Source organism: Lytechinus pictus, chromosome 18, assembly GCF_037042905.1.
Source record: "Lytechinus pictus isolate F3 Inbred chromosome 18, Lp3.0, whole genome shotgun sequence".
Classification (NCBI taxonomy): domain Eukaryota; kingdom Metazoa; phylum Echinodermata; class Echinoidea; order Temnopleuroida; family Toxopneustidae; genus Lytechinus; species Lytechinus pictus.
The window spans coordinates 21,190,799-21,214,994 of NC_087262.1; the positions used below are offsets into that span (position 1 = coordinate 21,190,799).

The window sequence follows — 24,196 nt, forward strand, 5'->3', positions numbered from 1 at the left end:
GTGCAATGGACAGAATACTTCATTCGGTGAAAGATGAAATAATGATCCATTCAACTCGGCTACGCCTCGTTGAATGGATCATTTCATCTTTCACCTCATGAAGTATTCTGTCCATTGCACTCATAAACATTCATTATTTGTATACCATGGTAACAATGATCAACAGCCAATCAAAATCAAGGATTCCATGATAGTTACCATTGAATGACAAAAGTTATTATAATGGTAATTTTTATGCAATGGAGTCCTGATCCTGAAATTTTTAGCCTATTCCATGCTTTAGAAGGGGGTTTCATACAAACACATATATTTTGATATAGAATCTTTAAATGTATCCAATAAAACACATTCTTTATTTTAAATCCTTCACATGATACATGTACCTGTTTTAGGACACACAATTTCATATTAAAATTATATTGCTTTTTTTTTCTTTCTCCTGACAAGACTCTTGATTTGCACCTTTTTTTTTTAAATCTACATTACAACATCTGTAAGCTAGGATTTAAGTTGTAATATGTCTAATTTTCTGTTGCCACACCTATTTACAATTACCACATGGTGAGAAAATATCATTTCACCCGAAGCATGGAATTCTTTTACTATTTGGAACTGATACTACTTCTTTGTATACCCTTCTCTTTTCTATCCTGAAAAGACGTATTTGCTATTTTTAAAATTCAAAATCTATGTTATATGTACATCATCTGAAAGCTGGTACATGTATTTGAGTCAAAATACAAGTATTTCTGCATTTATCAGTTGCTACACCCATTTTTAATTACCACATGATGGGAAAATTCTCATCCTCAAAAAGAAGCATGACAGTTTCTTCTTTGTGGAAATTCAAATTCTTCTTCTTTATTTTCCTTTCTTTTTTCTACTAAATGTTTCATTAAGCATTTTTGTAAATGATTTACCCTGACAAAGTCACCCTGAGCCAATCAGATGCAATGATTTAAGTAGCTTATAATGGTTTTCATTGAATATCAGTGATTATTTGTTGCATGAAATGCTCCCTGATGTATGATTTTACATCTGGGTCCCATTGCAGGAAGAGCTGTAATTAAACACAACTCAATCACATGTCACTAATACTCACGTCTGATTGGTCCAAAGTAAACTTACATTTTAATGCAACTCTTTTGCAACATGCCTCTGAAAGCTAGAATTTGACTCATTACCAGTTTAAACCTTTTTATATTCACCCCATTGGAAGTAAGTCCATCATCAGCCTTTTGTACAATTATTTTTCCATTCATGAAATGGTATAACGCTACATTTTCCCTTCCATTTTTGTGAAACCTGATAAGATTGGATTTGCTTTTTATATTCAAATGTGATGTCTGACGTACATGAACCAACAGCTAGGATTATACTGTAATTTGGGTATGATTGAAGGGACAACAAACATTGATCCCCCCCCCCCACCCTTGGGTAAACGATGTCCCAAATGACATCAAAACAATTTAAAACATGACATAGATGATTTCTGAAAGTGATTAGGATATTCATTAAGGATGTATTTTAAAAAAAGAACTGACAAATACTTACAAACTTGTCCCTCATCCGACCCGTCCTGGCAATGGTTTATCCCGTCACAGACAAGCAATGAGGAGATACACCGCAGGATGGAGGTACACTGGAACATTCCACTTTGACATGGGAAGGGGCAGCTTGTTTCATCTGAGTCATCTGGGCAATCCACAAAAATGTTGCAGCGCTGTCCATCGACACAATCACCGTTCGAACACTTCAATTGACTTGGAATGGGACAAATCAGCTCTGATAATATAAATGGAGAATACAAATGATTACTTAAATTACAATGGAAAGATACATTAAAAATATTACCAGGCAATTTACAACTTTAATTAATTTGCTCAAATTTTTCCTGACTAATAAAAATGTTCTGTGCCACACCTTTTATCATTTTAGTGTCTTCAAGTGGCATTATCACATTCCCTGCTAGTTTGTCTATGCTAAAATGACAGGATTAGTGAAGAAAAGATGCTTTAAGAATTCCTACTGGACATGGTCACAAATTTTCTATACTATTATGTGTATTATTGACCCAACTACAGGAGCCCATATCACAGAGACTTAAAGCTATCACAACGCTGCCATTATTGTAACCGCCATGGTAACAGGGCTTAGCAGCCAATCAGTCGAGGTTTCCATGGTAGTAACAACAATGACAAAGTTACCATAACTGTAACTCTTTATAAAATGTGCCTCTAGTGATTTTTGGTGAAACTTACCATTGGTTTCACAGTTAGTACCAGTGAAGTCTGTCAAGCATGTACATGTGTAAGTGGCTGGTTCGGTGTTTGTATTGGAATTACACACACCACCATTTAGACAAGGGTTGGGATTGCATGGATCTAGGTGAAGAAAAAAGTTCATTTCAAAAAGATTTATAACATGATAATGATAACAATAGTAACACTAATAATAATGATAGAAATTATAATAATAGTAATAATAATAATACTTATACTAACAATAACAGTAATAATGATTACTAATAATATGCATCATATATCATATAGGGAAGATTCAAATAACAGACAAGGGTCCTCAGTATTATCATTATCAATATCACTTTTATTTTCATTATTTTTACTATTATCATGATCATCAACATTATAGAATTATTATTATAATATATACCATCATTGCTGTTTTTAATATTATCATTACTTAGAGATGTATCATATTCCATAAAAGTTACTTAGCAATAAATGGAAACTATGATGTTATTAAATTGAAGAACATACCTGCAATCTGTCATTCTTAATGATTAGAGGAATAGATAATGATGTAATGTAGGATATCAATATAGAGTAATGATTATTCATGAGTACATTGCAGGTTTATGATGAGCAGGTAATTGTGGGTCAATTGCCAATTCGTCCACTGCCAACTCATCCACTTACCACATGGTCTACCTTAATTTAGTCTTATGCCATTCTGTCCATCAACATTTTGTCTAATAACCATTTGGTCCAATTATCACTTCGTCTAATCACAGGTTCATCTATGACAATTTCGTCTCATAACCAGTTGGTCTAATATTCGTTTTATTTTCATTCGTTTTGTCAATTTACACTTATGGGGCATTGCAAGAAACTTACGATCAATTGCAAGTCTATTTTTGTTCCCGAAATCAAGCATATGCCATGCAATTAATTGTAAATTTGTGATTGATTGCTAATCTGCTTCTTGAAACAAGGACTGTAATCTGATTTGCTACAGTTGAAAGTGATCAATCAATTGTAACATTGCAACGGAATATTTGCGATTGATTGCAAATATTTTCTTGCAACACCCCCTTAGACTAATTAGACCAAATGGTACATGGACTAAATGGCTACTGGACCAACTGGTTATTAAACAATATGGTGAGTTTACAAAATGGCAATTAGACCACGTGGATATTTGACGAACTGATGGTAGACCAAATGATAGTAGACGAGTTGGCAATTGGACGAATCGGCATTGGACCAAATGAAAATAAACCTAATTGTGTATGGATGCAGATGGAGCATAGTAACATGAGGGACAGGTGATGAGGGGCAGATGGAGATGAGGTGTGAAAAAGAGGTGCAAAGATCCATTTAGTGGTAAAAATGGTGGGTATGTTTATTTTGGGTGGTACCCTTAAAGGACAAGTCCACCCCAACAAAAAATTGATTTTTGAATAAATAGAGAAAAATCCAACAAGCACAGCACTGAAAATTTCATCAAAATCGGATGTAAAATAGGACAATTATGACATGTTAAAGTTTCACTCAATTTCACAAAACAGTTATATGCACATCCTGGTCGGTATGCAAATGAGGAGAGTGATGACGTCATCCACTCACTATTTCTTTCGTATTTTACTATATGAAATATTCCAATTATCTCCTCATTGTCAAGTGAAACAGTGATTAATTCCTCCCTGAACAAGTGGAATTAGCATTGTTTTAATTGATTGTTTAATACACACAATTAAAAAAAAGACATCCCCCAAATGTGTAATTCACATGAAGAATTGAAACAAATTATGAAAAAAAAAGATAATACATGCTAAAATATTATATCATAAACAAAACAAAAGACATGCAATTTTCATGATAAAATGGTGAGCTGAAATAAACAAATAGCAAACAGCTAGAAAATACATTCCAACAGCCAGAGTGTGTTAGTATGTTAGCTTGCATGAAACTAATTTTTAAAAACTCAAGTAAAAAGACAAAAGCAAAGAAAGTACCATGAATGAGATATGAATCATGGCATAATGAAAGATGGGTAAAACTAAATATGGATGGAGGATGGATGAATGATGAGATCACATGCACACTCGACCCTTGACCCCATGACTTTTGAACTTACGACGCAAGTGACACTGGTCTCCATAGTACCCTTCCAAGCAGGTACAGTCATAGTCATTGCTTCCACTCATTAACGTACATGTTCCTCCATTGTAGCAGGGCGTTGCACTGCAAAGGTCTATTAGAGTGATCGTATGGACAGAGAGCAGTTAGTGCTACTCAAGGTCTACTTAGACATGCTGCCGCAAAGCTAAGCAAGTAGCTCAGCAAAAGTTTTGTATACAAAGAATCAGAAAACTACAATTGCTCATTTATAACTTTAGCCTACAACATTTTCTACAGGTCTTCATTGTAAGGGATCTCTCATGAAATACCACATCTTCAAAAAGGAAATAGGCTAGATGTCTTAATTCTATCAGCAAATTCTAAAGCTATTGAACAAATGAGTGTCAGAAAAAGTAGATCATACCTACCGGTGTACACAATTAACTATCAGCTCCTGAAGTTCAATATTTTCTCAAAGTAGAAATAGAAAGTGCTTAGCCCTGTTTAAATCTACTATCAATATATACAAAGACCAAAACTACAATGTTTCCAAACAATACAATAGCTAATACTGAGAGTACAACTTTACAGACCTTAAAGCTCAATACAATCTCAAAGTAAATATGAAAATACTTTTTTAATGTTAATGTGAAATATATAAGCTCTCATCAATAACTACTATAAACTGAAGTTCAATTAGCTTCACAAAGTATAAACAGAACAAGATAGTCTTGCTTTCTCCACTAATGAAATCTTTAAGACAGCAGAAGCAAAGTGTCTTAATACAATACAATAAAATGCAATACAATAGGTCATTCTTGATCTACAGTATCTCTTACATTACCTTATACGTATAATTAAATTTAATAAATAGAAAAGATTTCCACACTAAAACATACATCTATCTTCCAAGCAAGAACACATGGTATGTATAAAATGAACCTCTACAACAAGACACTAAAGTTATAAAAACAATATTATTTCATACCAGAATATTACTGTAAAATATGAAAAGGAAACAGTGTTTCAATTACTCTACCATACAAGGTGGCATAAAAATTGATAACATTACAGAAGAAGTGCTGTATTATTCAAGCTTTCTAAATCAAACAGGGCATGCACACAGAAAATATATTTCAATATATCAAACATCAAACAAGAATACATAAGGCACATTCTCACTTTTGCATTAGTTTTGTATAAGCCAGTAAGCTTCTCGCACTTCTGCTAAGACTTTGATTCATATTGTAGTATCAAATTAAGATTACTAAAAAAAAAATCAATTAGTCTCAAATCTAATGAAGGAAGCTTATTAAAAAGCCTTTAAGAAACTTCTAAAAGAGGGCAAAGCATTGAATAACCATGAACTCACCAATCAGGTTACATGTTTCTCCTGTGTATCCAGATGTACACACGCATCTGAATCCACTTGCTCGCGAAGGATCATCAAAACACTGCCCACCAAACAGGCAAGGGTTTACGCCACAGGGATCTGTCAACACATTGAAAATGTTGAAAAATTCATTTGTAGGTAGTATACAAATGAATCGCAAGCATATTCAATTAGTTAATCTGTATCATATTTATGATACAGATTAATGATGAAAATTGCCTCAAGACATTGACATTAAACATGATCTTTACGGTCATCTTGGTCACCATAAATATCTCCATTTACACCCATCATTATTGTCATTGACATCACCACCATTATCATCATCATCATCATCATCTTGCGGGTCATCATTATTATCATCATCATCGTTGTTCTAAGCATTAATATCATCATTGTCATTATTCCTAGCATCATCACATCTTCAGCATCAACATCATCGCCATCGTCTTAAGCATCATCATCAGCATGAAACTCATCATCATCATAGTCATTATTCTTAGCATCGTCATCATCATCATCTTCAACACCATCAACATACTCATCTCCTTTATCATCATCATCTTAATAGTCACAAACATCATCATCTTCAGCAGCAGCATCATCATCATTTTCACAATCATTATCTTATCTTCATAACAATTATTTCACCATCATCATCCTTGTCATTGTCTTCATTACATTATCTGTATTTATCAAAGATAAGTGAGACCCTTACCTAATATTTGGCAAATTACACCAGACCACCCTTGGGGGCAGGTGCAAATATAATTGCCCAAGAAATCAGTAGCACTGCAGGCACCTTGATTTTGGCATGGATTTTCTGGACTGCAACCATCTGATGATAAAAAAAATTGAATAAAAAAAAGAATTGTTCCAATTCACTGGTCATGACTTTAAGAGTGAAACATTCCCTGAGGCTTTTTTTAATTCCTTACAACATGATATTTACTTCCAAATGGAACACTGTGAATTATAACAGGAAGTAAAACTTCAACAGTGAAGACCATATTATTTTTGTTCAAATTATTTGATCTTCTGTGTTCTATACAATGGAATATGACACCTCATTGTTCCCATTCCAAGAAAAATCCCCTCCTACGCTTGCAATGGCTTAGTTAAAAAGTCTCTTGACTAGGAATACATTCTAACGTTCGATTGCTGCAGATGCTAAAAACAATCTGGAATTACATCATGTATTGTCTTTGTATGAATACAGTAAAAACAAAATATAGTAAAGAAAAAACGGCGAGAGGCATTTATACTATCAGTGAAGTATTCTCTCAAAGAATATTTCCTTAAACGCCATCCCCACAAGAATGTAGATTTAAATCCACTCATGTCCAATAAATGTAGGGCAATTCCATAAAATTATCAACTTTTTTGTACATCTGACCCCTATTTTTCTCAAGTCTAACTTCACTTCATAAACTGACCAAGTCATGGCCCTTTGAGAACATACAGACTGTCAAAAGTACAAGAAATCAGAGACAAAAAAATTCATGAAGGTCCCACATAAAAGGGGTCGGACGTACATATTTTATGGAATTGCCCTGTAGTTACACTAGGGTACCTCGTCAAAAGTCTTTGCCGCATGCTCTAGCAGGAATCCCATTAATGAGACACTTTGCATCTTTTCATAGCGGCTCTCTTGCTGCATTCCCCATTATTTTGTCTATGATGAAGGGTCAGAATTGGGAATGAAAGGCCACTTGCGGGATTCCTGCATGAGATACGTGACTCCGACTTTTAACAAGGTACCTTGATAGTTGTAAACTCTGAGTGAGTGGGAAAGATAACGCGAGGGGAAGGGGGAAAGTAAGTGAGAGAGGAAGAGAGAGAGATTGGAAGATGGCATGAGAAAAAGGCCGAAAAGGCCCGTATTCTGTAGTCAGGTTTAACTTAAACTCAGGTTTAAAGTTGTGGTTTAAGTATGGATAGCCAATTGTTACATAAATCACTAACTGTAGAGATATCATATTTCAGCTCATTTGGCTCTCAAATCATTCATAATTGTCTAGGAAGTATAAATAAATGATTGTCTTCACCATTGAAAAATCAGGAAAGAGCACAGTAAATATAAGAAACATACAACATAATAAAAATTTTGACACTTTTGGCTTCCCATAATTTTAGCACAGAGTTAGACCATGGTCTAAGTTAAACCTGACTTCAGAATACAGGGCTTTCTATCCGGAAAAACCCACCTTGTAAATTACACGTTGGACCAAAGTATCTTGAGCTGGGGCAAGTACAGGTGAACTGAAGGCCCTGTGATGTAACGCCACATACACCTCCGTTTACACAGGGGTTCGGCTGACAAGGATCTGACCAAAATAATTTAAATGTTCAGTTAGCTGACTTGTACAAAGCACAAAAAGATAATCATATTAATAATATATTGACAATGCCAAATCCACTCTGTGGATTGCTCAAGGTGCTTATTTTGCATTATGAAGGAAATTAAGAACATTGATAAGAAATGTTTTTAGTTGTGTTTGAAAGCTTGAGAGATTGATTTTTTAATGACTTCAAGATGCATTAAAAACTGAAAGAAAATTGTTCTTTCTAATGAAAGTCACTATATTAACACCATTGAAAGAAATTATGGCTCACATTATTCTTTTGAAACTTCAGGAACCTATATCCTTACCATAATAGTAGAAATCAATGTTGATAAAATATTTTGTTTTTTATAAGATTTTCAATTTTGCATTCATATGCATATTTCAAAATGTTGCATTTTCCATTTTCCTCGATTCTGTCCTCTATTTGTTAAAAATATTAATTTTTTAAAGTGTTTTCAAATTTTAATATCACATTGGTGATAGTATTTATGTCTACAATAGCACACTCACACATGCATGGTATAATGCATCAATGAGAAATTGCTGAAGACTTACTTGAAATATCACACCTGTCACCCAGGAAACCCGAAGGACAAGCGCAACTGAATGTATTGCCATCACTGAAACATGTTCCTCCATTAGAGCAGGGGTTGGAGTTGCATGGCACTGAGAGAAAATGAGAATGACAAATTTAAAAACAGGAGAAAATGAGGAGAGGAAAGACCGTAAGGAGGAGGAAGGGGTAAAAGAAGACAAAGAGGTGAGAAAAGGAAGAAGAAATAAGGGTAACAGGAAATATAATGAAAGGAGAGAAAAATTAAAAATGAAAGAATGAAAATATAAATAAAAAAGAACAAAAGAAAAATTTACGAAAGAAAAAAAGAAAGAAATATCAAAAGAAAATGAATAAACAAAGAAATAAACATAGAAGAAAAATAAGGAGAAGGAATATGACAAAATTATGAATTTGATCAGGAAGAAGGAGAAAGAATGGAGATGATGAAGAAGAAGGAGGAGCAGAAGAAGAAGAAGAAAAAGAAATAAGAGTAACAGGATATATAATGAAAGGAGAGAAAAATTAAAAAAGAAAGAATGAAAATATAAATAGAAAAGAACAAAAGAAAAATTTACAAAAGTGAAAAAGAAAGAAATAGCAAAAGAAAATGAATAAAGAAAGAAATAAAGAAACAAAGAAGAAAAATAAGGAGAAAGAATATGACAAAATTATGAATTTGAACAGGAAGAAGAAGGAGGAGAAAGAATGGAGATGAAGAAGAGGACAAAGACGACGACGAAGAAGAAGCAGCAGCAGAAGAAGAATAAGAAGACCCCAAAAGAAGATGAAAGCACAGAGGGAGAATAACAGCCACTGCAAGAACAAGAATAACAAGATGGAAAAATATAGTATTCCTTTTACATTAGAACTAACAGTAATAGTTAAACAAGTAATACAAATATTAGAAGTACAAGTAACAGGAGTCGTAGTAATATGAGTACCATTACTACTTTTGAAATAATGGTACTTACATTACTAAAATTAATATTATTATTATTATTATGACTGGACCATTTAGTAACAGCAAACATATACTGTACACCATTTTCAGTGCAAATGGTCCCTGTACCAATTCCATTTTTCCTTTCATATTAAGTCTTCCAATCGATTTTTTTGTTCGATATCTCTGATGAAAATTCAGACAAATTAGGGGAATGAACAAATGCAAAATCAAGGTAATCTAGAATATTATTTTTACAGCGAACTAGTGAAAGTTCTATTGAAAAGAAGCTCTCTCTTACGACTTATGCTGCACAGGTTTCCTCCATACCCGACAGGACACTGACATGAAAAGGTTGTTCCATCAAGAGATGGGATACAGGTACCTCCATTAAGACAAGGAAGTACTACACAGATAACTGTAAAAAGAAGAAGAGTCACATAATCACCAAACTCATGGTTTACTCATCTGCTGTTGCATGAACTACATATATCCTTGACTGCACATAGCTGAAATTCATGCCTCCACCATTACAAAACAAAAAATATTCTTTTTATACTGTGTAACTTTTACATTTTCAAAGAACGTCCTCTTTGCCCTCTGACCTTTTGACCCCAAACTCTAATTGGATCATCCTCACTTACATAAGCATCTGGAGAAAAATTTGACATTGATTGCTAAAATGGTATTTCAGTTATTGCAAGAATATATTCAAAGGTATATAATAACCATTGTGCCCTCTGACCTCATATAATCAGACAATTGTCTCTCTATTACGCAAACAAGAATCAAAATTGAGAATGATCCCTAAAACAGTTCTTCAGTTATTGCGAGAACAAGGAATTCCTTTGCATCTAATGACCTACATGACCTATAACCTTTGACCTTGAAGCCCTGAAAACTTACAAGATCATTGTCATTAACCAAGGGTGAATTTGATCAATTAAATAGTACTTTAGCTATGGCAAGAAAGAAAATGGGACAGACATCCCTAAAACGTAATGCTTCAGGCACTTTGAGGCATACAAATTTGATCATACCAACAAAGATGTACTTGTTTATCAATGTATACGTAGTGCTGGTCGATATTTGATTTCAATTTGTTGAATATCACCAGCAAAATATCCCTGATAACACATTATATCCTTAAGATATATTGCCGAGTTTAAAACTTCATTGTATACATTCATTAAAAGCTGCGATTCTGTGAGAGAAGGGACGGTGAAATGAGAGTAAGACTTGGTGCTTATCCATGAAGACTAGGCATTTAGGTACCAACTTAAGAAGTTTTGAGTTGATTTAAAGCAATACAGTGCAACATTTGTGGTCAATAAAGTATAAACAGTAATCAACATTTCATAATGAATATTTTGGGCATATCATATTATCGCAATAAATCAACAAAATCACAAAACCATTATCAAATATTAAATAGTTTTTTTTAATATCACATAATTTTGATAATATCATCCAGCACTATGTATGCTTACCTGCTGTGTTGCAGTTGAGTCCTGTCCAGAGAAGGTCATTACAGTCACAGGTATAGGAAGCACCAGAAAGTGAAGGTTGACAGATTCCTCCATTCTGACAAGGGTTATTCACACAAGGGTCTGGGAGTAAAGATACAGAACAAGGATTTAAATTGGGGTAGAACTTATATATATATTAAAGGATGTCGGTAAAAAGAAGTAGGAGGATAAAGACAGGGAAGAGGAGGAGACAGAGAAGGAAAGCAAGAAAAAGAATGAGAAGAAAAAGGAGCAGATGGAGGAGGAGAACAAGAAGAAGTGGACAAAGAAGTAGAATGAAAAGATTAAGAAGAAAAAGAAGGAGAAGAAAAGAGAATAAAATGGAAGAAGTGGAGGATTAGTAGAACAAAAAGAATAAGAACAAGAAGAAGATACTTACTTGGAACACTACAGCTCGGCCCAGTAAAACTTTGAAGACATTGGCAAATAGGCAACTGCCCTGATGAATCTAGCGTACATGTCCCTCCATTTGCACAAGGGTTAGGCAGACATGGATCTAAAACAAAACAATGTTCTCATAACATTTAAGATTCCTTTACAATGTGAAAGAGATCAGAAGGAAAACTCCTCGGGTAGAGAGGGATTCAACTACATTGCTATAAACAGTCACAACTACAAAATAAGACTGGGGGACTGCTTCAGCTCACTTCCCTCCCCCCCCCAAAAAAAAAAACATACCTTTTAAACAATTAAATTGTAGATTAATTAAATGGATAGTTTGTGCCACAATGTTTCATTACTTTTCTGTTAAGTCTTCAATAACTTTAAGACAGACTTTGCAATGCCACAGCACGCAAATCAGAATTACGCAAGTGCATTTTAGACCCAAAATTGCTCAAAAACCTTATTTTAACTACAAATCCAATAAAGTTTTACACCACATAGCACATGATAATTTGTAAAGAGAGCCACACAGCTGACCATTTTTTTCTTCAAATCAATCATCTCCTTTTAAGAGTATTAAAAGGAGGACACATTTTATTGACATGTACTATATACTTACTATTGAATTGGCAACGGTCTCCACTGTATTGGGGCAAGCACTGACAAAACCTTGTATCACCCTGCAATATACACGTTCCCCCATTTGAACATGGGCTCGCAAAACACAAATCTAGAATAAATGAAATATGATCATAAGCATAATGTAGTGTACCATTTCAAGAATAATTCATTTAATTAGATATCAATGATGGAAAGATGTGAGTTGGTATAATGTCAACTGGCATCTGTGCGGCAAAATATACTGTGAAGATTTAGAACCAAGGGAGGGGGTTTATTAAAAAGAGTTAAAAGTGACGTTCCCATTCACCTGTAGTATAAAAGGCAACACCGCATTGGTTAAAATATGCTAAGAGGATGCACACTACTGCGTATTAATCAATAAGATTGCGCAATACAAACCAAGGGCGTGCTGGTATTTATGCATGACTGTAAGTGGCACATAACTCTTTTGTGAAACAACCCTCAGGGTTAGGTGTAATGCTCTGGTTTACTTCTGGCATAATGGTCAGATATGGGGAGTACTAAATGATCAAGTTGTAGAATACATGCCTCAAAATTGTATGAGACGGAAAGTGATTTCACGTGCTTAATGTATCGGATGTTCATTTTATTTCTCTCTCTCTCTTGTCAGGAGGAAGCATACTGTTCTGAGTTTATATACTATCTTCAAAGAAAAATATGGACCAAATAAGATGGCATGTCTTACCTACAGTTTGGCAGTTCAACCCTTGGAATCCAGCAGGGCAGTTACAGGTATAACTCTGTCCAGAAGCATCAGAAGAACATGTACCTTGGTTCTGGCATGGGTTCGGAAAGCAGATATCTTCATTGGACAAAAAAGGAGAAATTTTCATTGAGCTACTAAAATAATCATAGCAATAAGAATTCTTATTAATCCAGGGAAGCCATTTTATCTTGTATGTTACTATCCTCCTAGTTGGACGTGCACAGCATAATGTTAAAAATGTTACCCTTGCCATTCTTATACACTGAGCACGTGACAATGTCTTTGGTATGACTTGGCTGGGGATGGAACCCACAATCTCCATTTTGTGAGGTAAGAACTCTACCACTGAGCCACCATATCTGGTCATTTTCATTTCCATTAAGATGAAATGGGAGAATCTGAAAACTGCAGAAATGGCAGGACTGAAATAAGTGATCAAAATACTGGTCTGATGCCGAGTGTAGTGGGCGGAAGAGTATGCTGACCTAAATTGAATGTACTCACAAATAGAAGAGGCAAGTCTAATGAGCATTGGGGAAAAACTGAGTAAGTAGTTTGCTCCACACATTTTTTCCATGATTTACTGCCAAAATGTGGCATTACCATGGCAACCCAGTTTCTAATATATTAAAACAAAAATACGTTTTGCATATTTTCACATAAAGGCCAATTTGGGTCTCACAAGCTTTGAGCAAGAACTGAGGAAGTAATTGGATCCGCAAATTTGCAATGGACAGAGTCAGATAGATAGACGGGCAGACCAACCAACCAACAGCCACCCCCCCCCCCCCCTGGCTAAACGCTAATTCCAACCCTTCAAAGTTTGTTTAGCAAGGGTTTTATGATACTGATAACAAAAATTATACTAACAATAATAGTAATGTAATAACTAACAATAGTTATAATGAAAATAATAGAAATATAATATATAATATAAAATAATAATAGGATTCAAATATAATTTAAATATAACCCAGAGAAAAGAAGGCCCTTCGGGCAGATCAAGATTTATTGTACAGGTAGGTCAGGGATTAATTTGAAATGATTGAAAAATTATCTTGAAAGTGTTGACTTACCAGGGAACTGGCAATTGACGCCCTTAAATCCCTGTTGACAGATACACTGGTAGGTTGCCAAGTTGATATCAGGAAGACATGTTGCTCCATTCAGACAAGGAGACTCTAGTATGCATCGATCTGTGAGGGCAAAGGTCAGATTATTTCAGTAAATAGCTCTACTCCTCTAGAACTCAAAATAATAGTACTTCCCAATAGGTCAAAGGTCAAAGTGCATTAGCAATTGTCTCCTAAGTCAGAAGGGTCAAACTATGGTTTTGGGAACCACTGGTTGATTTTTACATACGTGTGCAATTGTGTACAGAGTAAATGGAGGTGGTAGTCGAAAATCAATGGATGTAACTGAATAAAAACACTGCTGTAGAAAGTAAAAAGTGATTCCCCATGTCATGATAATGCTGGTCGAAGGTGCGTACAATTAATTAACTCTAACAATAATGGACAAAAATATACTTTTAAGTCAAAGGATGAAATTAACTGTATATATCAATGTCATAATATAGTAGCAATCACTAACTCTAGATGTAAAATGTCAAAAAATCGTCAACAAACTCTAAATTAAATGATTTTTGTAGGTTTGCATGGTGGAGTTTATAATGTGGAGAAGGTTTACGGTTCACCATGTGTAATGTGAAAAAGGGAAGGAAATACTGGCAGAAAGATTAAAATTGAAAGACGAGATAAGATGAAAAGAGGAAATTAGAAGTATTCTTTCTTGAAAGTGAGTGAAGTCCTGAAAAGGACTGTAAACCAGATGAGATGAGCTGAATATGGCTTGAGTAGCGATGGTTTGTGAAGTAGCAGGATGAAGTGAACTCAAACCATCGCTACTCAAGCCATATTCAGCTCATCTCAACTGGTTTACAGTCCTTTTCAGGACTTCACTCACTTTCAAGAAAGAATACTTCTAATTTCCTCTTTTCCTCCTATCTCGTCTTTCAATTTCAATCTTTCTGCCTGTATTTCCTTCCCTTCTTCACATTACACATGATGAACCGTAAACCTTCGCCACGTTATAAACTCTAAATTGATGAAATAAATTTGCATGATATATCACAGTTTGATTTTACTTGTCTGGCACTTTACTGTTAAATCCTGTCAGATATGCAATTCACTTTAGAAATTTGTTTTTAATTTCAGGTTCCTTCTTTTTGCATTTCCAGCTTTCTAATCATTTGTACACCATATACTTTAAAGTATACATCAAGGCTTGGTACATGGTCTTTAATGCTCTCTTACCTCTGCTCAAGCAAGTAGCACCACTGTAACCGACCGGACAGTTACACAGGAAATAGGTGCTTTGTCCTATGCGACTGCAAGTCCCACCATTGGAACAAGGCAAAGAATTACATGGATCTGCAAAGGGTGCGAACGGAACAGAATTTCAAGGGGGTGATTCACTAACATCTAAAATCATTCTAAGTTCGGGAAAAAATGAAATATGATTAGTCAACAACTTGTTAAAATTGATTTCATTTGTTATGGAACACCAAACTAGTTAAAAGATTAAAGCCTGTCGATATCTTGTTCAATGGCATGAATAGGTGAGGATAGTGATGATGATGGTGATAATGATGATGTTGATAGTGATGATACTGATATTGATGACAATAACAATAATGACAATAAAATTGAAAACAAGTATTTTTCACACATTTCTTGCTTTAGAAAGAGTATCAAGTTTTTCTAAACTGAAAACAACAATGAAGTGATACATTTTAGGCAATCTGGTGGAGCACTCTTCGTTCAAGCTCAACAACATTAACGACAATGCTTTTAAAAATGAATAGAAGAAAAGTAATGAAATACCTGGAGGTATAGTACACAAGAAACCTGTGTAGCCATTGACACACACACATTGGAATGTCCCATCATCCTCCGGAATACACATACCTCCGTTAAGACAGTTGTTTGGAAAACAGGGATTAACTGCGTAATAAAATTTAAAATGGAGTTATTTCTTGATGTATGTGTAATTGAATAAACAATTCACAGTATTTATTCTAAATCCCCTCTATCAATAGCAACAACATGCAATATTTATAGAATGCGCAATACAAAGTTTCTAAATGCTGTACACAATTAGGCACCTTGTCATAAGCAAGAGCCGCGTATTTCCGCAGGAATTCTGCAAGAAGCTGCACAAATTGTGAGTCACCATAGACGGAAAAATGGGGACTGAAGGAACGCTGCAATGAAAAAGACGCATAGAATCCTTATTGTGGGATTCCAGCTAAATGACAAGGCACAGACTTTTGACAAGTTGCATTACCCCAGCTTTAGCAGGGCTACCCTGATCACGCATTCAAGGAATTCCTTCCTACCAGGTACCCATCTACTAAACCTGGATGGAGAGTGGAGAATGGAGACAAACACCTTGCCAACAGACACTTAGGCCCGAATTCACAAAGGTGGTTTTGAAAACCCATGGTTGAGTCCATGGTTTATGCAGATTTCCTGTATAAATTACGCTTAATTTAGCGCGTGTATAAAAATGTCCAATGCTGATGCGCGCTTTTGTCACAGTGCGCCAAATTGACGCCTGTTACCATGGTTAGATACGCTATTTTATTAATTAGTCCACTGTTTGAAGAGTGGATTCATTATTCAAAACAGTTGACTCATGAATAAAATAGCGTGGATAACCACGGCAACAGGCGTCAATTTGGCGCCCTGTGACAAACGCGCGCATCAGCATTGGAATTTTTCAACATACGCGGTAAAATAAGCGTAATTTATACAGGAAATCTGCATAAACCATGGACTCAACCATGGGTTTTCGAAACCACCTTTGTGAATTCGGGCTGTAGTGCTGCAGAGGGATATGGACCCCAGACCTTGCGGCACAAGGTCCAGAGACTTGTCCTCTGAGTCACAACACCTCTACAGAAGATACATGTAAACGTTCAAGGAGCTTTATGTGTACTTCTGTTTGAGTGTGTGCTTTAGTAGGCAAGCTGGCTTTCTTGTTCTGCTTCAGTTACACCAATGAAACCAACGTAAAGCCTACATTATCTCAAGTAGCATATATCATTGGTCGGTATAGGGTCGGTCTGCAGGTGTGTCTGTAGCATTGCCCTTACCAATATGGGTATCGGATACTGTGTCATCAAGGTTTCCTGTATTCTATTGTGTTTGAATTAAAGTTCAATTTGAATTCAATTCAACTCAATCCATTCCTTCCTCCTTAATATATTAAAAATGGACATTGAAAATAAGCCTTCACCAGCACAAATGTATCGTGATTAATTAACACTCATGTACACCCCAAGATGAAAAATATACACCAGAATGTTGCATACTACAATATAAAAACATTTAAAAAAAATTTAAATGCATGAAAATGTTAACACATGTATTTTGGTTTATATGGAAGTATGAATTTCTCCATGTTATCTCTATAGGCTTCTTCACACTGACACTATCTGCCCTCGATCACTGATGGAATAAAACTAATCCAGAGGTTGTTTCATACAGGTACTCATCACTTCAGGATCAACTATTGTGTGTTCTTTTGTTTGATGACATGCACAAATATTTTATAGTAGTTTAACATGGCGGGAATGCTATAAGCCAAAGCACAGTTTGAAAATTTCCAACCATCTGATCATACTCTCACTGAACCCATCCATAGGCGAGGCTGCATCAGCAAGGCTGTATCAGCAAGAAGAAAATTTCTGTTCAACACTTAATCAACTGTAAATCCACAAAACAAATGTATGTCCTTTGATCAAATGCAAATTTGTAGCTAATTTACATGCAATTGCAACTCAACTTCCCTCCGACACCCCGTTTCACTTCATTTTAGGAACAAAATCTGTGGCCCGTCTTACAAAGAGTTGCAATTGATCCGATCAATTGCAAAACTATGGAAAGCCAGCAAAGTCTCGTTTGTTTACAAAGGACATTTCACAAATTTCCTGTATAAAAAAGTTATGACACTGATGGATTTCCATAGTTACGATTAATTGGATCAATCGTAACTCTTTGTAAGACGGGGCCCAGATTTGCAATTGAAAGCAAGTTTCTTGAAACACATGTTATATACAAGCTGTATCATGTATTTAACCCATGAAATACAGGATCCATTCGGCCCTGTGTCAAAGTTTACATGAACAAGAACCTTTTTAAATAAGCAGTTTAAAATAATGCATATTCAAGGAAATGTGGTCTCATCGAAACAAGGTTAGAGTGTTAATGTTTCTTTCACCTGTTTGACATCGGATTCCAACCCAAGCATCGGGACAATTACAGATGAATCCATCTCCCTGCTCAATACATGTACCGCCATTAATACATGGATTGGATGCACACGGTGATGGGGCTGCACAGTGAAAAATCATTGCAACATATAATAGACAGATTTTGACATAAGAAAGATGTTCACAACACTATAAAGCACATTGAAAGGATGGGAGGGGAAACATTAAACAAAACACATTGAAGTAAATGATGGACAGACTTTGACATATGTCAGATGTTCACATTCCTATACAGCATACAGGATTGGATGCACAAGGCGAAGGGACTGCATAATGAAAACCCATTGCAATATATAATAAGACACACTTTGACATATGACAGATACAGCACATTTCCAGGGAGTAAGAGGAGATATAAGAAAAACATTGTAATAAATAATAGACAGACTTTCACATAAAAACAAATATTCACATTACTACACAGCACTTTAACAGGATACAAGGAGGCATTGGGGCAATCATAAATAAATCCCTCTAGTTTCTCAATACATGTACCCAGGCATGGATTCCACTGGGTTAGATACAATAGTTTTGGGAGACCGGGTATTGTTTAAAAGCAATATGGCCCCCGAAATGACTGTGTCTAATCAAGCTGGGTCCGCACCTACATGTACCACCATTAATGAAGGTTTAGATGCATACGGTAATGGGCTACAAAGAAAAAACCTTGTAATAAATAATAGACATACTATAAAGCAAACAATTGTAATGAATTAAAATTTGATTTTAGCACAAAGAAATATTCAGATTATTGTCTGGCACATTGACATGATTCAAGGGGAGACATATTAAGGCCTGGTCACACCGCCCAAACTTTGTTGGAGCTTTCCTTGAACGGAAGGAGAGCGGGCCAAATTTCGACAACGCTCGTCATCGCGCAAAACAGAGAAAAAAATTAAAAACACAAGGGTTGCCTAAGTGGTGCAATGCTGAAACCGCTGTTGCTTTAGCGTTGGTTAAACGGTAGTGAGAGTTGGTCCGCTCCCACACCTCCATACCAATGCCAAACCAAAGTTCATCATTGCAATGGATCGCTGCTTCAACGCCCGACACCGTTCAAGCAATCCCGTGTCCGCTTGTGAAATGCTTACAACCGCTCCACCAAAGTTTGTGCAATGTTTAATTACCACCCGGGCAAAGCTGGTGATGCAGCGGTGGTCCAGCATTCAAGATTTCTGCGTTGGCCTAGCGGACCCAAGCGTCCAAGAACTTGCATCTAGCGGTGCCAAACTTTGACTGGGCCTTGTTGGAGCGGTGGTGAACTTTGCCGGAGCGGAAAATTACCGCTCACCGCTTGCAATATTTTGTGCAGCTCAAAACTTTCGGAGCGGTAGGAGGGACCATCAGCGGTGGCCGAGCATATACAGCCTTGCCTTAACTGGGGCCAACATCTGTTAAATGGTGGTGAATGGTAACGAGCGGTGATGAATTTTTTCACCGTTCCAGGAATGCTCAAGCAAAGTTCTGGCTGTGTGACCAGGGGTGGTATTCTGAAAACGTTCTTATCTTTGTTCTTATCTTTGTTCTTATCTCAATGAGATAAGAAGACGCTAAAATCATTGCAAATCGGTATTCTGAAAATCTTCTTAACGCGTTTTTATCTCTGTAAGGACTGCCTCCTTCTTATCTTCAACACGCCCATTTTTAAGATATTACCAATCAAAATGCGCTTTATATTGGCAGTTTAACCAATAGAAGCGTTCCTTATGTCAAGAGAATATCATGGGCGCTGCGCGTACACTGTTTCTGGCCCATTGCGCGAAATTGGCATTTTATACGCAATGACTGATCATTTCGAGACACGTGCACAAAAGAAAGAAAGAAAGAAAGAAAGTAAAGAAAAAAGGTGAAGAAAGCAGTTACGAATAAGAATAAAACAGGAAGAAAGAAAGTAAGTAGGTAAGTAAGAAGACAGAAAAGGGTCAGAATGAAGCAGAAATTTAAAAAATAAAAGGATCAAAGCAGAAAACAATGAAAGAAAGAAAGCAAGCAAACCTATTAATCATTTGTAAATTTTGTGATTTATTTCAATTTGTATAATAAAAACAGAATTATAAAAAAAAAACTTAAAAGAAAATTAAAAAAATCAAAAGAAATAAAAAAGGAAATAAATTCAATTTTAAAAAAAGAAAAATAAAGAATAAATAAAATAACACAAAAGAAAAATAAGGAAGAAGTTAAAAGATTCAAAAGCGTGGAGCGTTGTGGCCCAGTGGATTAGTCTTCGGACTTTGAAACAGAGGGTCGTGGGTTCGAATCCCAGCCATGGCGTAATTTCCTTCGGCAAGAAACTGATCCACAAGATGCTGCACTCAACCCAGGTGAGGTAAATGGGTACCGGTAGGAAGTAATTCCTTAAAAAGCTGTGTGCGCTATGAACGCCTAGCTTAGCCGGGTAATATAGGAGCGCCTTGAGCACCTAACAAGGTGGATATGTGCGCAATATAAATACCCTATATTAAAAGACTAAAACAAAATGAAGAATGAAAGAAAGGAAAAAAAGACAAACAGATAGAAAGGAAGAAAAAGCGAAAATAAATAAATGAAATAGAGAAAGACAGTACGAAAGAAGAAAGAAAGAAAAAAGGGATAGAAAAAATAAGAGACAGACAAAATAAAGGGTGAATGAAAGAAAGGGTGGGAGGAATACTTGTTACTACCAGTGGCCATCGATTTTTAGCAAGAAAGGAGGCGGACATTGTAAGATGTAATAACCCTCTAGCTATCTTAAATATTATCATAAATATCGTGAAAGATAAGAAAGAAAAAAGATAAGAACGTTTTCAGAATACCACTTATCTTTATTTTGTTCTTATCTTTTAGCGCGCTTTTGTATCATATGCGCGAATAATAAATTTACGCGCTCAGCATCGATGGAAAGCAAGATAAGAAAAAGATAAGAACAAAAGATAAGAAAAAGATAAGAACGTTTTCAGAATACCAATTTGAGAACGTGACGTAGATAAGAACGTTTTCAGAATACCGCCCCAGGCCTTTAGAAACCATTGTAATAAATAATAGACACACTTTAACATATGACCAATATTTGCATTACTATACAGCACATTGACAGGTTGAAAGGGGAGACAAAAGAAAATATAATAAATGATAGACAAACATCAACATATGACAGATATTCACATTACTACACAGCACATTCACAGGGTGGAAGGGGAAACATGAAAATACCAAGTGAAATACATAAAAGACAGACTATAACAATGTCAGACAATAGCACATTAACGTGACTGATTCCATAAGAATTAGAATGTATGTCTGAATATGGCTCCTTATTGCTAGCACAAATGTATTTTTTCTTTTTTTACAAAGATTACACAACTGTGTTGCTGTTAAGTATGACTTAACTTAAGTTTAGTCACACTTAACTTGTTTAATAAAGCACCCAAAGCATGATAAAGCATGGACTGAACACATACCCTCACACTGTAGGAGTTGGCAGAATCTGGTTTGTCCACCAAGGGTGAAAGGCACGGATGCTGCAGGATTCTCTTGAAGATCAAAGCAGATGTAGGTGTTTGGAGTACACTGTACGTTTGTCAGGTCCACTTGCCCCTGATGATCAAACAAGGAAACCCATCAACAACATTTGTCTATAACACCCAACTGGATACACAGCAAGCAACTTGCCCTTCTGTAGTAGCCCCTTTGAATAATGGCCAGAAATCAGCAAAGAGTGTCTGTGACACCATGTTTCTGGACCACTGGGATGTTTTACCGAGACTGCACAGTATGAACATTTCCTTCCAACCCTATTCTTTGGCGCTATCACTGAACTTCCTGTACATTAACTCAAGTGCTTAAGTACATGTAGGTTATTATTGATCAATTTTGACAAGCTATACATCATTCTTTTTCAAGCTCATTAAAAATCTCCAAAATAATTTTGAGTGACTTATTGTTGGTATGGGGGTGGCAGGTCACATATGTAGCCCCATACCTGTATATTGGTGAACTGCAGAGTACCTCCTCCCACCAAGTCTAAGCTGGCCTGGTTTCCAGGCAGTATGGCCAGCAGTTGTGACGAGCCACTGGGCGGGTCACCATTGTTGACGTTGGTAGTGTAGACTTGGATTTGCCAGAGGTTGTCACCGTTGATGCTGGCAGAGGCCGGGACAGCCGTTGCGGTGAGGTCAAAGGTTATGGGATTGACCTGGCCACTGGTCACAGGGAATCCGTTGCTGATGCTTGCAAAGATGGTGTTGATAGTCACACCTTTGAAATAAATATGGAGCAAAAAATGCACTATGATAATGACTGGGCCCAGTTACACAACAATATGCAATCAATTTCAAATATGAGATGATTCTGATAGAATTATTGTCTTTTAGCCATAATCACATAGAATATTTATCTCCATTGCCTGTTTGCAAGTTTTGAGATTGATCAGTTCTATAAGCACAGGGGAACTAACATTTTATGAAGGATCATTTCTATTGAGAAATTTGATCTCATCCAATCCCATACAGTAATTTCAGTAGCATATGAAAATTGTCAGTAAGAATTTAAGAATAAACTTCTCTGTTAAATAATCTGTCAGCTTTTTTACTGTACTTGTTCAAGAGTCCAATGTTGGTAAGCTGGACACTATGAATGACAGTTAGCACTGTACCATACTAAAACTTAGTCATTAATTTGCAAAAAAAAACCTGAAATATAATGTCAAGTAACAATAATCATTTGAACAAACTTAGATTTACAATGCAAATGTTTATCAAAATTCAATTTTAATATTTTTTAGGGCAAAGAAAGTTTTTCTAACACAAACTCAATGTAATAGTTTTAAATAAAGTTGTGCTATATCAAAACACTGGGGTGACCTGTAAGCGTTTAAATTGCAATTGATAATTAGTTCTATGAAGGGAGGAAATGGTTCGAATGTGGATCTTGATGTTCTGCAAACTTCATGCCATGCAAGATGAAATAAGTTGAGACAAATAGGAATCAAGAAAAACCTGAGCACAATTTCCATTGCCATCACAAAAATAAGCCTGAATTGATGTCGCCGTGTGTTTATGTGTATTGTTTTTATTATGTTTTCTAACATACTCTTTAGTTTAGTGTTTCTATAAATATTTTTTGTTATGCTGTTCTAAGTTCCTTTCATTAATGGGACCCCTTTCACAGGGTCTGCGTCTTTGTGGTCTCAAACCTACATATATTACTTCTTATCAATTTACTGTAAAATGTTGTTTAATTGATCGGTTTGAATAAACCAAAACTTTGATCTTGAATACCGCAAATTAAAACATGCGCAGCTCAGTTGCAGACAAACACTAACCATTGCAGTTAATATTCACACAGGATAAACTGCTTTGAGGGACTACGACGAAATCCAAGCTGGGGTTCGCACCCTTGGTGAGCTCTGCACAGAAGTATTGGAACTCGCTGCAGTCCACATTGGTCAGGTCAGCATTGGTGCCCACGTTCTGGATCTGTCTCCGCTGTCCTGAGACTGCTGGAACAGACCCCTGGATGGCGGTGAGGGGGACGTTGGTCCTCAGGCTCAGCCGGGGACCTGAACCATCGGGCTGGTTGCTGACAAAGGTGTTAATAGACCTGTGGTTGACGGATGAAGAAGAGATAATGACTTTTGACCTTTTTGGGTGAACCTACGATATTTCATCAATATTAAAGCCCGTTGATAAAGTCCCTCATAATAATAAAACAATACTAATAACAATAACAACCATAATAATAGGTAGATTTACACAGCGCCTTTCCAGAGGATAAAAAACATCTATTATTTATAACAGCAATACACGCAGCTCGAGCTGCAGCTCCCATGCAGCGCTCTCAGTGCATTAAAGATTAATCCAGCCAGGGTCCTATTTACTTTACCTGGGTTGAGTGCAGCACAATGTGGGTAAATTTCTTGCTGAAGGAAAACATGCTAAACTATGTCTGGGATTAGAGTCTGAATATTCAGCAATAATGTTTAGCATTAATATCGTTACTTAACATTACAATTCCTATGT

General features: G+C 35.9%; 1 protein-coding gene across 3 annotated transcripts in view; it reads right to left on the reverse strand.

Moving 5' to 3' along the window:
- Positions 1-436: 436 nt before the first annotated feature.
- The window catches only part of LOC129282010 (uncharacterized), a 45,473-nt gene continuing 21,713 nt past the window's right edge, over positions 437-24,196 (reverse strand). For 2 of the 3 annotated variants that reach the window (XM_064113365.1, XM_054917941.2), the window contains exons 15-33: positions 23,500-23,777; positions 22,159-22,433; positions 21,638-21,773; positions 18,149-18,262; positions 15,748-15,867; positions 15,178-15,294; positions 13,939-14,058; positions 12,842-12,958; positions 12,134-12,244; positions 11,510-11,626; positions 11,092-11,211; positions 9,903-10,019; positions 8,661-8,771; positions 7,965-8,084; positions 6,476-6,595; positions 5,737-5,856; positions 4,381-4,497; positions 2,262-2,384; positions 437-1,785 (exon numbers count right to left, since the gene is read on the reverse strand). In XM_064113365.1, the coding sequence (XP_063969435.1) occupies positions 1,460-1,785; positions 2,262-2,384; positions 4,381-4,497; positions 5,737-5,856; positions 6,476-6,595; positions 7,965-8,084; positions 8,661-8,771; positions 9,903-10,019; positions 11,092-11,211; positions 11,510-11,626; positions 12,134-12,244; positions 12,842-12,958; positions 13,939-14,058; positions 15,178-15,294; positions 15,748-15,867; positions 18,149-18,262; positions 21,638-21,773; positions 22,159-22,433; positions 23,500-23,777 (2,779 nt within the window). In that variant the 3' untranslated portion in view covers positions 437-1,459. The remainder of the gene's footprint in view (positions 1,786-2,261; positions 2,385-4,380; positions 4,498-5,736; positions 5,857-6,475; positions 6,596-7,964; positions 8,085-8,660; positions 8,772-9,902; positions 10,020-11,091; positions 11,212-11,509; positions 11,627-12,133; positions 12,245-12,841; positions 12,959-13,938; positions 14,059-15,177; positions 15,295-15,747; positions 15,868-18,148; positions 18,263-21,637; positions 21,774-22,158; positions 22,434-23,499; positions 23,778-24,196) is intronic. The other variant, XM_064113367.1, reaches the window with a different exon arrangement.